At 41.5% G+C, this 14,248-nt stretch overlaps 2 protein-coding genes across 7 annotated transcripts in view; one reads left to right on the plus strand and one right to left on the minus strand.

The window, feature by feature from the left end:
• The window catches only part of KNTC1 (kinetochore associated 1), a 31,323-nt gene extending 30,852 nt beyond the window's left edge, over positions 1 to 471 (minus strand). For 3 of the 5 annotated variants that reach the window (XM_039724283.1, XM_039724286.1, XM_039724287.1), the window contains exon 1: positions 308 to 471. In XM_039724283.1, coding sequence (XP_039580217.1) covers positions 308 to 457 — 150 coding nt within the window. In that variant the 5' untranslated portion in view covers positions 458 to 471. Of the gene's footprint in view, positions 1 to 178; positions 202 to 264 lie in introns of those variants that run through there. The other 2 variants (XM_039724284.1, XM_039724285.1) reach the window with 2 other exon arrangements.
• RSRC2 (arginine and serine rich coiled-coil 2) lies at positions 392 to 14,005 on the plus strand. Of its 2 annotated transcripts, none has more exons than XM_039724297.1 (10): positions 392 to 577; positions 2,781 to 2,937; positions 3,468 to 3,511; positions 6,101 to 6,291; positions 7,154 to 7,297; positions 10,637 to 10,759; positions 10,858 to 10,937; positions 11,499 to 11,731; positions 12,938 to 13,027; positions 13,343 to 14,005. In XM_039724297.1, exons 1-10 carry the CDS (start codon positions 572 to 574, stop codon positions 13,520 to 13,522), a joined length of 1,248 nt encoding a protein of 415 aa, XP_039580231.1. In that variant the 5' UTR covers positions 392 to 571; the 3' UTR covers positions 13,523 to 14,005. The 2 variants fall into 2 exon arrangements, with proteins under 2 accessions (XP_039580231.1, XP_039580230.1); XM_039724296.1 differs by lacking the exon at positions 392 to 577 and adding an exon at positions 4,424 to 4,501 and having other exon boundaries at positions 2,841 to 2,937; positions 6,079 to 6,291.
• The last annotated feature ends 243 nt before the right edge of the window (positions 14,006 to 14,248 follow it).

A 14,248-nucleotide genomic window follows, 5' to 3' on the forward strand; every position in this document is an offset into this window, starting at 1 on the left:
CCTCATCCCCTCTGCTGGGGACAAACCCCAGCCCACAGGGACTGCCTGCCCTCAGGGACCCCCATCCCCTGCCCTCAGGGAACCACTGCCCCTGACAGGGGTGACAAACCCCTGCCCACAGGGACCCCAGTCCCTCGCCGTGGCCGGTGACATCCCTATTTCCAGAGGGTCCCCTCACCGCTGACACTCCGGTGCCCTCACGGTCCCCCCGCTGCCCTCACCGCTGACACTCCGGTGCCCTCACGGTCCCCCCGCTGCCCTCACCGCTGACACTCCGGTGCCCTCACGGTCCCCCCGCTCCCCTCACCGCGCCCCCTCGGCCGCTCCCCGGTTTCAATTTGGCGGGAGCCGGGACAGGCTCAACGGGTCGCGGTGGCGGCCAAACCTCCTCGAACGCGAAGGCGCCTCCCCGGCCCATAAAGCACCGCGCTCCCCCGCGCTCCCCCCGGCGCCACATCCGGGCACCCGCAGTGAGGGCGGGCGGGGCCGCGCGATCGCTGTGGCCGCGCAGCCGAGGGAGGTCGAGCCCTGCGAGGACGTTGCTGAGGGGCGGCGGCCCGGGCGCTCGGTCATGGCGGTGAGCGGCGGTCGCTGCCGGATTTTGGGGCGAGGGTGGCGGGGAAGGGGCTGCGGGGGGCAGAGGCGGGGAGGGCCCGGTCGGGAGCCGTGTGCGCGGAGGCACAAAATGGCGCCCGCCGCGCCTTGGGCTGCGGCGCCATGATGGGCTCGGGGAGGGGCGGCCGCGCTGCGCCCGCCGCTTCAATCGCCGTCTCCAGAAGTTTCTGTTCCGTTCCTCGGGGCCTGGGGAGAGGAGAAGACTCCCTGGGGCTGAGCCCTGGTGGATCCGTGGCTTTGGGGAGAAGTGCTGTGGCCGTACTGGCGTTTCTCGTGAGGACTGTGTGTCGCTCCCTGTGAGGGGAGCGACCTGCCGTGCTAAATTTTCCTTTCTCTCCTTTTCTTCGCCCTTTTCCTTTGTGTTTGGTCACGGCCTTTTTTTTTTTTTCCTTTTTTTTTTTTTTTTTTTTTTTTTCATTCAATTAATTCGCTCTCATCCTGCTTTTTATGGTTAATATCGATGGGAAACTCCTCTGCTGTAGTTACCACATCCCTTCATGTTCAAGCAGAGTCTAAGTGTGGTTTTGTCTTCTCTGAAAAAAATTTTGTGATTTGGTAGTGTACAAAGATATTTCGCCTTTAATTGCGTTGAAGACTCAGTAAGAGTTATCAGAGAGTTAACCTGATATGGTCGTTTTTTTCAAAAGTTGTTAAATAGTTTTGAGTGCAAAGAAAATCCCCAAAACCAACAAACAAACAGAGCTGGAAAGTGATAAAACTTTTTAAAGCTGACTTTAAGCATTTTGCGATGTCTAATCTGTTAGTTAAAGTTCTTGTGTTGAAAGTTTGATCAGTGGTGAAACAGAGCCAGGAGAACTTTAAACTTCTGGAGAAAATTAATTCTTATATAATGATTTTGGGATTTTTTTTTTGTTATATAACTTACGCTGTTAAGAATGAGGTACATTTTTCTGTAAAAGTACTTTAATTGTGTACTTTGGTTTTGCACTTAAAGATGCTACTACTACATTTAGAGGTTCTTCTAAAGTGTAGGTGAGAGCCTTCTTCAAGGCAACACTGAGCCTGGTGCCAGTCTGAGAACTGAGAATAATCTCAGTGAACTCTGTCAGGTTTTTAATTGCTGTTTTTTTCTGTAGCACAGGTTTCCCTCAGGTGCAGAGCACAAGGGCACTAAGGAGCAGCACTGTGTAAATATTGAGATTGGTAGCCTTGGAAGTGGTGGCAGTGGGCTCAGTTTCACTTGGATAGTGTGCTTTAAATCCCACCAGATTTACACTCCTAGCTCATATTCTCATTTTCTCAAATAACTTCACAATGTAAATAGTAGTAGCTGAAACATAAATCTAAATATTTACGTGTGTGTGTCATGAAGAAAGTGTGCTATTAGCACACAGTGTATTAATGACAATTTGTAATAGCTGGTGTGGTTTAAGACAAAGTAGCTTCCTTATTTTCAAAGCAGTGGATATAAATGAACATTTGAGAGGTTTTCCTTTTTTGAGTCACAGAATATCTTGATTTCACAAAGTCAGGTATTTTATTTAATCCTCCTAGGCCAGTGTTTAGAAGGAGCAGAGGGAACATCTTGATTTTCATTATCTGGTAAAAATGTGGTCTTGGAACAGGTGTAAGTGACCTGTGTGTGGTCTCCTACAAATAAATCTTTTTGCAGAGATACTGGTGAGGTGTTTCCTCATTCCAGAGTGAGCTGTCTGACCCTAATGCACCTTCCTGCATTTCCCTTCAGAGTTCATGTCATGCTTCAGAGCTCTGGGGGTTTTGTGCCTCAGTAATGCCCAAACTGGTCACTCAGACCTGTTGGGACAGTGTTGACCTTAAGCAGTCCTGGGCATGGAAATGCTAAAAAGTGCTTGACCTACAAACACCATTTAGAGAAAACTCTGCCTCAGAATTTAGTGTTACTGAGACTCTCAGAAGTGCATGGAAAAAGTAAAATACAGTTTAATGTAGTGAGCAAAAGGTGAACTTTGTATCAGTTCTCTTTATTAAAATCTTGAAAAACCAATCTGCATGCAGTTAAACAGTTCACTGCAGGTCTATAAAGCTCTTGCCTAAACATGGGGTGACCACAGCATTGTCTTTACAATGAAAAAATCAGATATATCTTCAGAGAAAGCAGGAGGTAAATTGGTTTTTTCTTGGTTTTCAGTCCTAAGCTTCTGTTTCTTACAAATTCTCTGTAGGGTAGTGATACAGAACGAGATGGAGTAGTCCCAGAAAAATCCTCTCCAGAAAGAGAGAAGAAGAAGGAACAATCAGACGCCTCCAGTTCTCCCAGAACATCAAAGCATCATTACTCGCGGTCGCGCTCACGGTCCAGGGAGAGGAGACGGAAGTCAGGTACGGGCTGGGTGGGAGCAGATTGCCCGTGCAGCTGAATTCCCTCAGGAGCAATTTGGGGAAAAATAGGCAGACTGAGCCCTAGTGACTTGTTGGAATTGGGGAAAAAATGGATCTGCTAACTTCCAGGGTGTATCCTGAATGTTGAATCTGTTGAGGGAAAAGGTCTTATCAGTGTTGGCATGGTCAGACCACACCAAACAGGAAACTGTCCCATTTTGTTTCATTTTGTTAGACAAGCCTAGACTGTGGGATACTTTTGCACAGTTGTAACAAGAATAAGGTTACCTGGCAGAAGAACATGATGGGAGTGTGATGTGGGTTAGTTTTTCACTGTCAGAGCTTAAATAAATGCAAAGCACTGGGACTAACAGCCAGAGTTTGCTTTCTGCAGTAGATACTCAAATAATGCTGTTTGTTTTTTAAATCTTGACTTTGAGGGATGGAATAATTGAAAGGAGCTAGAAAGATTATAGGCAGGTGATCTCTTCTTTATCTTGGTAAATGACAGTAAATGTTTTCTTCTCCAGACACGGAAGGAAGAAAACACAGAAGCCGGAGCAGAAGCAAAGAGGTAATTAACACTTTGTAGCGTTTAGGTAATTGTACATCTTAAAAAGTATCTTATAGTAATGCACATATGTGTAAACTTATATAAATGACTTTATGGTAAGTACGAGAAATTGAGAACTTTAAGCTTAAAATGGATATGGAGAGCCTTTCATAGTGAAGCATGATTGCAGCCATCATGTTGACAAGGTAATAGTTTTATAGAAAATGCTTTCAGAAACTAGTAACTTAATTTCTTTCTTTTTTTTTCTTTTTTTTAAAAAACTTTTGTGGAAACATCCAAAAGAGAGAGTTCATGTGGAGAAGTAGAATGGTGTTCTTGAACACTTTTACAGAGCTTCCATTATCCAAAAGCCTTTGGTGGCCTTGTTCCTGGTCAGTGGTCAGGACTTTGAATAACACATACCTGTCTACTTAGGTGTATTAAAAGTAATTTGCCATCACACCGAGCTCTGTTTATTGCATCCTTTAATTGTAAAGGCTGTCACAGCTTGACAAACAAGCTGAGTCAGCTGGAAATGTGACAGTAGCAGCAAAAATTTCAGAGGGCTGTCTCTTAAAATAAATGAATAAGTGTGTGTGAATATATAGGGAGTGAGAAGAGACAGCATCAATAATGCCTTAAAAATAACTGGCTCACACACCAGAGAAGAGCTGAAACAAGCAAAGCAGGAGCATCAAAATAGTCATAAAGAAGCTTAAGCCATGTGGGGCAATAGCTGGAACAGATAAGGCACTTTATAACCTCAAACCCGGGTCAGGAACTTCTCCTTCTCCTATTCCAATGGAAGCTCTGTTAAAAAAAAAAAAAAAAAAAAAGGAGGAAAGAAAAGAAAAATCTAGGCGAGTTTTTGTGAAATTGAATAATATATTGTTTAGCTCACATGATAACATTTCTATAATAAATCATACTCAGCGTGCTAATGCGCGAAGAGACTGAACTGAAGACGCTGCAGACTCAGATAGCAAAATTATAAGCCTACTTCATGATAAGGTAACTATTAGTCATTCAAACTCATATTTCCCTTAAAAATATCTTAAATCCGTTATGGGATATAATGGTGGTTTTATTACTAAGTGTGTGTCTGGAAAATGTGATTTAAAAAATTCTAAGACTCTTTAATTATTAAAAAATGTGTTTAAAAATCCTGTCCAGTGCTTTGCCAGGCTGTTGGATCTAATCTTACACAATTTATTTAGCAGAGTGAACAGATGAGAAATGATCTCCCACAGTAGATGTACTGTTGTCATTCATTTGCAACATTAAGCTCTGTCTGTAGACTAAATGCTGAATATCAGTAATTTTTAGTATGTATGTGAGAACAACTACTTCTATAAATATATGCTTAAAATTAGTGTACAGGTAACCTCAGATGTAAGAACTGATTATTAAAGGAACTAAGAGTAAAATACTGTGAAAGCAGGAAAATTATGTAATATTCTTGCTTACTTGAAGAACAATAATCAAATGTATTTAGAAATGGATACATATTAATAAAGAATTAGGCTTGGGCAAATGGGCAGAAACCAATTATAGCATCTTCTTCAGACTCATTTGAGAGAGAGTTCTGATGGAAGAAAAGATTTTGTGCATAGTTAACATATTTAGATAAGCAAGAAAACCAAACAACTCCTGAATAATTGGGATTTATCTAAAATGAATGTATCATGCTTAGTTTGTGCCTTGAGCAGAACAGTGTTTAAACATAAGACTTACGTGGGCTATGCTTTTGTGCCAGAAAGGTTTCAGAACACACTGGGTATATTAAGAAAGGGCGTTGATGTCACGACTTAGTCTAAGGAAAGCACTGGCAAAAATCAGACCTGACCTTGCTAAATATTTTTGGCATTGCAGCTATAAAAAGGAATCTTTTTTTTTTTTTTTTAAGAGGCACTGCAGGAAGGAATTGCGGTATAGTGGAACAGCATATCTGTAATTTAAAACTACTGTGGGAAGTCTGAGTGATGCATGTTCATTTGAAATACTAAAAATGGGATGTCAGCCATGTAAATGATCACCTTGCTTTGTAAAAACTGTTGGAAGTTACTGAAGAGAGTTTTGCTCTAGAAAATAATTACCTAATGATGACTAGAAGATTTTTTTTTGGTTCTAAAAGCAAAATAGTTTGTCTGGAACTACATGTGGATTTTAGTAATTTTCTACATGGAAGGCTCAGGAAATATTAAATAATCACTGCAACTGTGTTTGTGTATATATATGCATATTCATAAATTGTCAGGCTCTTTAAGATAGGTACTTAAGTTCTTGGAATGGGACAGTAACTGAAAATGACAGGTTTTTTGTTACAATGCTGTGAGTCTTCTATGGAAGCACTGTAAAGATACCTGGATGGATACCTTAAAAATCCTTTCTAGACAGTGGGAGGAGGGAAAAAGGGGGAAAAATGATAGTGTGCATTTACAGTTTTGGGTAGTTGGTGGCATTAGGTAAAGCAGCCGTGGCTCTTGATTGAGTCACACTCCTAAGGTTACTAATGTTGCATCACAACTTAGCATTTTTATCTTCTGATACCCATACTAACTCTCTTTGTTGCACTATTTTCCTGAAAGAACCAACTTCTTCTTAAAACAGGCAAGAAGACATGAATCCAAAGAGAAGTCCTCCAAGAAGCACAAATCTGAAGATCACAATGACAAAGAGCATTCTTCTGACAAGGGAAGAGATAGCCTAAATTCATCTGAAAATGGTGAGGAGAGGCATAAACGCAAAGACAGAAAATCGTCCAGAGGGAGGAGTCATTCCAGATCCAGGTCTCGGGAAAGGTGAGTTGTTGATGTGATTGCTGTGTGAGTGCATTTCCAAAAGCCATGTTTGGAATTACTGTAGAGTTCCATTCCTGACCTGTTGTAAAGCATCAGTTCATGTTGCATGTTTCAGTTTTCACTGGGTACTGCATTTGTAGATAGTTATTTTGCAGATTACTTTGAAATAAAAGTACAAAATTGCACTAAGACTTCATAAAGGGATGTGTCTCACATTTATAATTGGTATAGAAAATACGAAACAGATTATTAAATGTACCTTATTGTCAGTGACAGGAAAGCAAATACACCTTACAGTGACATCCTCCAGAGGGAGTGCTTGCCTGGTAGCCCACCCACCAGTTCTGAGGGTAGGAAAATTGCCTGGGACAAGCAGGCTGCTGCCAGCAGAACTTCTCCCTTTGTAGCTGGGGGATGTGCAGCAAGGAACAAGCTTTGGCTAATGGCAGGCTGAGGGACTGGAGGTGGCCCACAGGCTGCAGCTTGGGCACTCACCTCTTCCCAGAGGTCTCAGAATACCATAGAGAGGAGCAGGGTTGTGGTGCCTTGGATTTAAGACTCCTGCATCAGATTAGTTAGGCTTTGTATTGGTTTTGAGGTGTATACTTTAATGAACAACTAAAAATAGCAGTGTTGATGAGTATGGTTATTTACAGAACTCTGCAGCTCAGTGTGGCTGGTGGTTCCTTTGCCTTAGACCTACAGCTTAACCCGTTCTAGGCATGAGCGTTTCCATGTGTAGTTTGCAGTCTCCCCACTCTGCCTGATGCATTTGGCCCTGTGGTGGTGAACCCCTGTGTGAGTCCTTAAGTACAAAGTGCATTTTGAGCACACGTGTAAGAGTTGGGGCCGTGTGTTTCAGACGTCACCGCAGTAGAAGTCGCGATAGGAAAAAATCCCGATCCCGCAGCAGAGAGAGAAAGCGGCGCATCAGATCTCGCTCTAGATCAAGGTCTAGACACAGACACAGAAGCAGAAGTAAAAGCAGATCTAGGAGCAGAAGCAGGTATGTGTTACCTTCCATATACATGATGATGTTTGGTTGGACATTGTGTGGTGGGCTGATGTGATGGGTTTACCAGTTCATGTCTGTTCAGTGCAGGTAAATGTGTTTGGCTTTTGGGTTCATGACTGGGCGGTTTGCTTGGCCTTACAGAAACACTTTTCCTAGACAGTTGAAGCGTATCAAGCTCTTGGCTTTTCATAGTGTAACTTCTTGTTTGCAATAGTATTTAAGTGGAAAGAAGTGTAGAATAAGATACAGGTGACCTTTTCCTGTGTTTGATACAATAGTAGCATGGTTGGCATACTGCTGTATTTATCCCTTCAGTTTGTGTATATATGATAAAAGGAAAGTTTAACTGGGAATCGTTGGCTGTCAGAACAGATAAATAAATCATTCTGATCAGCTCCACAAAGTCAACTTAATTTTTCTGTGAAGTTGCAATTGGTGTGGTGTTAAGATAAATTTTGGTTCAGATGGATTATTTCTGGTATGAATGTACTCTTCAGTGTTAGTGATTACCAGCTCCTCTTTGTCAAGTGCAGCTTGAGAATATTTATCACATTAATTTTTCTCCCGAGTGCTTTGATTTCTTCCTTAAATTCTAGAAGCACTTGATCTAGACACATACTGGTTTGGTCTGAGTCTGTGTGACAGAGCTGAGTTTCCATACCTCACCTGGGATATGCTGGAGTTGCCATTTTCATCACTGTATAGAAGTTAATTTTTTCAGTAGTGATAATGGATTCAATATTTTGGTGTAGAGTCTCTGTATCACCTTTGCATTCTTAATGCCCTGTAGGATTTTCTCAGTGGTGAAGCTGAAATGCAACTTAATGACTGCTGCAGTTGTTTTATTGAAAGTAGTTTGAATGAAAATCAGTGTCCCTGCAGAGCTGCTAGAAAGTGTTGACTGTTCCAGTTCTTTTAATAGTGTTTTCACCAGAATATTTTTAATTGTTCTATGACTGGTTATGACTACTCAGCATTACAGTGGAACATTGGAGTCTTAACCATCACACTCGTGTAATGCTACAGCATCCCTTGTGAAAGTGTCAGAAGACTTACCTTTCTGGAGAAGTAGTTGAATTACCTGGTTTGTGTCATGTTTTTGACATGCACTTTCTACCAAACATTGAGCTGGGGTGAGTAGAGCTGGGTCTGCAGTTGGTTCAGTTACTTGTATTCAATGGATGGTATTTAAGCTACATTCAGCATGTTGTGCAAGGCTTCAGCTCCCTGGTTTTTCCAGTTATTGTAGCTAATGTGCTCTGTTTAAAAGTCACTTTGAACATTGTGTGTAATGGTCCCATGAAAACTTCATGTTCCAGAACAGATTTTGGCTTCTGCAGTGGAATTCAAATTACCTGACACAGAACATGAAATGGGGGAGGAAAAAGTAAGGGATAGTCATAGCTTAGGAATTTTTCCAGCTGGAAACAGGCCTTGTGGGATGCTGGTGGACATACTGCAAGACTCCTTTTGCTTTAAGTTATGTTTGTGTCTCACAAATCCTAGAGAATGGAGGTAAATGAGGCACAAGTCTTTTTTATCTGGAACTAGAACACTTCATCAAGTTCAGGGCTCAGACAAAGCCTAGAAAAGGTGACTTGTGGGGCAGTCCTCGAGGCAAACTCTGCACAAGCCAGAAAAATGTGATGTGGAAGTCTACCTGTTAAAACTTACCTATGAAGGGAATTCCCTCATTCCTGACATGCAGGTTTTGTTGTGTTACAGTGAGCAGGCTGTGACAAACATTTGTAAATAACAGAGTTTGACCTTCTCTTGATGGTTCTTTGCATAATCTCAAACTCAGATTTTCAGGGGATTTGTTCTCATGGGCATTTAAAGCAATCTTTTGGTTTGTGAGTGCATAAAACCTCCTGGCAATTCTTTAGTTGTTTGGCTCTGATTAAGTGCTAGGTGGAAAACATGACAGCAGCTGCTTGTTTCAAATGGAAATACTTTAATACAAAAGCTCAAATATTTATTTCCTTGATGTTTACCAGTGCAATAAAGCATCACAGACCAAAGACAAGACCAAACAACAGTAGTCAGCACGGGGAAAAATGAAGGTATCTTTGAAACAGGCATTACATCTTATCTCAGGAATGCAGATCTGTCACTTCCCAGTGCCTGAATCTGCATCTTGTCATCTTCTCTGAAAAGATAAGTCTTGCCTCCTTTGTATTCTACCAGATTTGTCATGTAAACAAGGATCTTTTTGTAACTTCACTCTGCATTTCATGATGTTATAGATGCTGCCCTGGTTGCAAACAGAAGAGAAAATCTGAATGCCATGGAAAGTGGCTGTTGTCAAGTTAGCCATTATCCCCAGTTAGCTGTTGCCCCAAATGAGTGATAATAACATTTGAGTTAAAAAAATACAGAAACACCTCTGTGCATCTCAACTTACTGGTTATGGCAAGTCGGAGAAAAGTGTGAGTGATATCTCCTGTGAATTAACCTTTGTTGAGCACTTCCAGTGTCTGTGACTTCTTTGTTTGGAACACCAGAGTCAGAGGCTTAAACTGGGATAAACCCTTATCTCTTGCACTGCAGGGAGTGATGATCCTGGCACAGAGAACTGCTGCTATTAGCACTTTTTATATGTGTTTTGGGCAGCTGTTGTTTAGATGGGATTAGGTATAGATGTTCTAAGAATGTTTCTTGCTTGGAAGGAGGTGGGGAGAAGGTTAGTGAGGAAGAGTTGAACTGAATGTTTTGGTATTTTGCTTAAAAATACACTTTAACTGGGTTCTTTTCACATGGTCATGCTCCAGGTAATTTGTGCTTCAGAGTTCTCTTCCCAAGAGAAACTCAACACAAATCAAATGTTCAGCTTAATAGAGTCCCTCAAAGCACATTTAGGGAAGAGGATACAGAGGGGAGAGTAATAGTAATTTCCTGAAGTACTATTCCACTTCTTAAATGGGGCCTCTTCAAAATGCTTCTTATTAGCATAATTACAGTGCTTTGAGGTCTCTTATGGTTTTAAAACATTCTTCTGGCTTGATTAATTCAAGTTCTCTTGCAATTTTTACCAGAAATTAGATGATTTTCCTTAGGATGTAGAATCTCTAGAGCAGATCTATTTGTTCTGAACACTGAGTATGGGAGGGTAAATGAATACCCAAATTGCACATTCTGTTACAGCTGGAAATCTTCAGTTTTAGCTGTGTTCTTACAAGGCGACTGTTGCAATATAAACTCTCTGAAAGCTTTTCTTGAGAGCTCCAATGAATCATAAAGCATAAATTTTCAATGTGATCAAATACTTGATGAAGTATTAAGCTGCATGTGTACCTTCATTGTTTTAGCAACTGTTAAATTTGGTTCCAGAGAGCGAAAGAAGAGAATCGAAAAGCCGCGAAGGTTCAGCAGGAGCCACAGCCGCAGTCCGAGCCCGCCGCCTTTCCGGGGACGGAACACAGCTATGGATGCACAGGAAGCCTTAGCCAGAAGGTCAGAAATTGTGGTGGTTTTGATGATATTTGACACAAATAAGCTCCTGATGTTGATTTTGCACATCTAAATAATTTTATTTTCATGTATCTCTCTAGGCTGGAAAGAGCAAAGAAATTGCAAGAGCAGAGAGAGAAGGAAATGGTTGAAAAACAGAAGCAACAGGAAATGGCTGCAGGTAGTGCATGTGTATTAGATGAATTCCTGAGCAATAGTATGAGTGAAGATAGATAGGTTTATGTTACAGGAGTTTTGTAGTCTTATCCAGCACATGGGCAGGTTGTCTTTATGGAATTGTTAATGAGAAAACCAACAACAAGAAATGTTAAAAAAAAAACAAAACCAAAACTAAATATAAGAAACAAAACCCCAACAGAAATTGTTGGGATTTCTTATTACTTGCTGAGTGTACGAGAAAAATGTTGTATGTTTGACTGTTAAAGTGATTTCATGATGGTCATTGGATTGCTGTTTGCTCAGGGGTATTTAGAACCACAAAGTGCATTAGTTTCACTTCAAGTTCCTGTTTTACTAAAACTCCTGGAGACATATTCCTTAGCTGAGAAATCACATGTGTTTTATCCTTCACTTGTTATCTGTGCACTTCCCCTTCTATTGAAGGGAAGTGTTTGAGGGGTTTGGCTTTTTTGTTTGGTTCTGGGGCAGGTTGGTGGTTGGGTTTTGTGTGTGTTGGGGTTTTCCCCAAAGTTCTTTCTGGCAAGTTCCCTTTGTTCCTCAGCGGCCGCAGCCACGGGAGGCTCCGTCATCAACGTCGCTGCTCTGCTGGCCTCGGGGACACAGGTGACCCCCCAGATTGCCATGGCAGCTCAGATGGCAGCGCTCCAGGCCAAGGCCCTGGCAGAGACTGGCATAGCTGTGCCCAGCTATTACAACCCAGCAGCAGTGAACCCCATGAAATTTGCTGAGCAAGAGAAAAAGCGGAAGATGCTTTGGCAAGGCAAAAAGGAAGGGGTAATGTTGGCTTTTCTTACCTTCATCAACTTGTTTGGGAATATCCTGCACTCAGTTTAAGGATGCTGATCAGTGTTACTTCCAGCTTTCATATTTCTTAGCAAGTTTTAATATCATCCTGACAGTAAAACTGGGAGTTGGACTTTGGTGATCCTTGTGGGTCGCTTCCAACTCAGAATATCCTGTGATTTAGGAGTGAAAGGACAAAGATAATTAGTGCTTCAGTGATAAATGGTTGTGACACAAGACTCAAGGAAACCCTCAGTGTCCTAAAGCTTCAGAGGTATAATTGGATCTTAGTGTTATTTTTGTGAGTTTACCTACAGCTTGTAACTAAACCTCAAACCCAGATGTCTCCCTTTACTGGGAAGGGATGGCTGAGGTATGGAATGTAAAACCCCTCTTTTCTGGGACTGCAGAGATTTCTCACGTGATGGTTGTGTCCTCTTCAAGGGCAAGTCTGTTGACCTTGCTGGTGGCTTATCAGGAGCAGAGTAATGCAAGATTAACCCAAACAAAACCCATGAATGCAAATAATCCTTTGTGCTCTGTCAAATGCCTTGCAATGAGTGAAGTAAGAAAGACAGCTGTGGCAGTTGCCTTCTCAGAAAGTTGCTGGATTTCAGTAGAGCTTTTGCCTGCTGATACTGTGAAAAAAATGGCCACTTAAATACTAGTATTTTTGCTTTGGTTACTCTGGTAAAGAGGTGTTTGTTAGGCTGGTTTCTGTCTTGCAGCAGTTACACAACAAGCTCCCTTACCTTTACAGGCTGTTCCATCAGATGTGAAAAACAAACCAGTTTCCATGGCAATGGTGGGAGACAAAAGGGAGGGCAGGAGAACCCTGAGGGCTCTCTGGGCAGTTCTTCCTGAATTGTGCTGTGTATTGATCAGTTCCAATAAAAAAATTCTTTTTCCCATAATTTACTTCAAACCTGAATTCCAACCAAGCTTCCAGACCTTTGGAAATGCCAAAGGAGGGAACATATCTGAGTTTTGAACCTCATGGTTAGGAGGGCTTCCCTCACAAAGAGCTCCTGTGAGGATGCTGCAGGAGGAATGTCAGGCTTGGAAACCTTTCACTTCCAGCCCTGGTACAGAATGGCTTTGTCTCTAGCACTGCTCCTTTGCTTGCTGCTCTATTGTGCTATTAATGGAATCTTATGTAAAAAGGTGACACTTTTTTGTTTCTTGTAATCTGAACAGGATAAATCACAGTCTGCAGAAATATGGGAAAAACTAAATTTTGGAAACAAGGACCAAAATGTTAAATTCAGAAAACTGATGGGCATTAAGGTAAAGAATTCTGAATATTTAATTAAGATTATTAATTGCAAGATAACGATTTCACTTTGTATTTTAGTGTACCTTACCCAGTAAAGATTTCAAGTTAACCTGATGTAGTTAAGAATTTTGAAGCATTTATTAAGCTCAAAAGCAGCATCTAAACTTGAATTTAATTCAAAAATCAACTGGGTGTTGGTGAGTTTCTTGAGAGGGAAGCTCTGCACTAGAATGTTGCAGCAATAAACCCAAATGCTGGAACTCCTAATGTTGTAAGAATTAGTGAGGCTCACTTGGCCAGAGCTGATGTCTGTGTTGTGTTTGCAGAGCGAGGATGAGGCTGGCTGCAGCTCCGTGGATGAGGAGAGTTACAAAACCCTGAAGCAGCAGGAGGAGGTGTTCAGAAATCTGGATGCACAGTATGAAATGGCGAGATCACAGACTCACACACAAAGAGGAATGGGATTGGGGTTCACATCTTCTATGCGAGGAATGGATGCAGTTTGAAAAATGAAAAAAAAAAACCAAACAAAAAAGGCTGTTTTGAAGTTTGAGACTGTGGAAGGTTCTTGTTCACATGTTGGGTCCTTGTTCACCAAAAAGCTAGCATTCTAGCTTGCATGGGTGTTGCATTGACTTTAATTTATTGAAAAATACAATTTTTTTTGTAAATATCAGATTAGTGATACTGGTGTTAGTGTTGTAATCAGGTTATACCCACTTCCATTAAACTTGACAGAACTAGAGGAGGACAGTATTTTTTAGTTAAAGTTCTACTTTTCAAACCAAGCAGCAGATGGGAAGAGCTCATACATGGATATTTCGTGTCCACTGTCTTGTGTACTTTTGTACTTTAACCTTGTACAGTTATTTTCAATTCTTGAAACATGAAAGAAACATTGTGTAGATGTTATTTAGCGCTCTGGGCCAATAGGCACATAATCCAGTGCAAAAAAACTGGTTAATAATAAAGACTTTTTTTTTCTCTAAGGTCATATAGTAATTTGTCCTTTGGGCCAAACTCCCATAAACCATTTAAGAAAAGGGAAAATTTAAGGAGGTTTTTTTGCTTTGGTTCTTTTGAAGTAGGATTTGCTTAAAATATACGAGTGAGGGGCTGATACATACCCTATTTCAAATACTTTTGGCCTGCATGCTGCCGCATCTCTCTCCACCGCTCTCCCCTTCTCAGAAGAGGAAGAAAATCTCCAGAACCGGGAGCGGTGCCGGTTC

This window comes from Passer montanus, unplaced genomic scaffold (assembly GCF_014805655.1).
Source record: "Passer montanus isolate IOZ18808 unplaced genomic scaffold, ASM1480565v1 scaffold53, whole genome shotgun sequence".
NCBI lineage: Eukaryota > Metazoa > Chordata > Aves > Passeriformes > Passeridae > Passer > Passer montanus.

Bases quoted from the DNA above. Each gene is read 5' to 3' on its own strand.
- RSRC2 (XM_039724297.1), top strand. The intron at 2,938-3,467 runs GTACGGGCTGGG...TTTCTTCTCCAG, and splicing joins GGAGAGGAGACGGAAGTCAG to ACACGGAAGGAAGAAAACAC. The intron at 13,028-13,342 runs GTAAAGAATTCT...TTGTGTTTGCAG, and splicing joins GAAAACTGATGGGCATTAAG to AGCGAGGATGAGGCTGGCTG.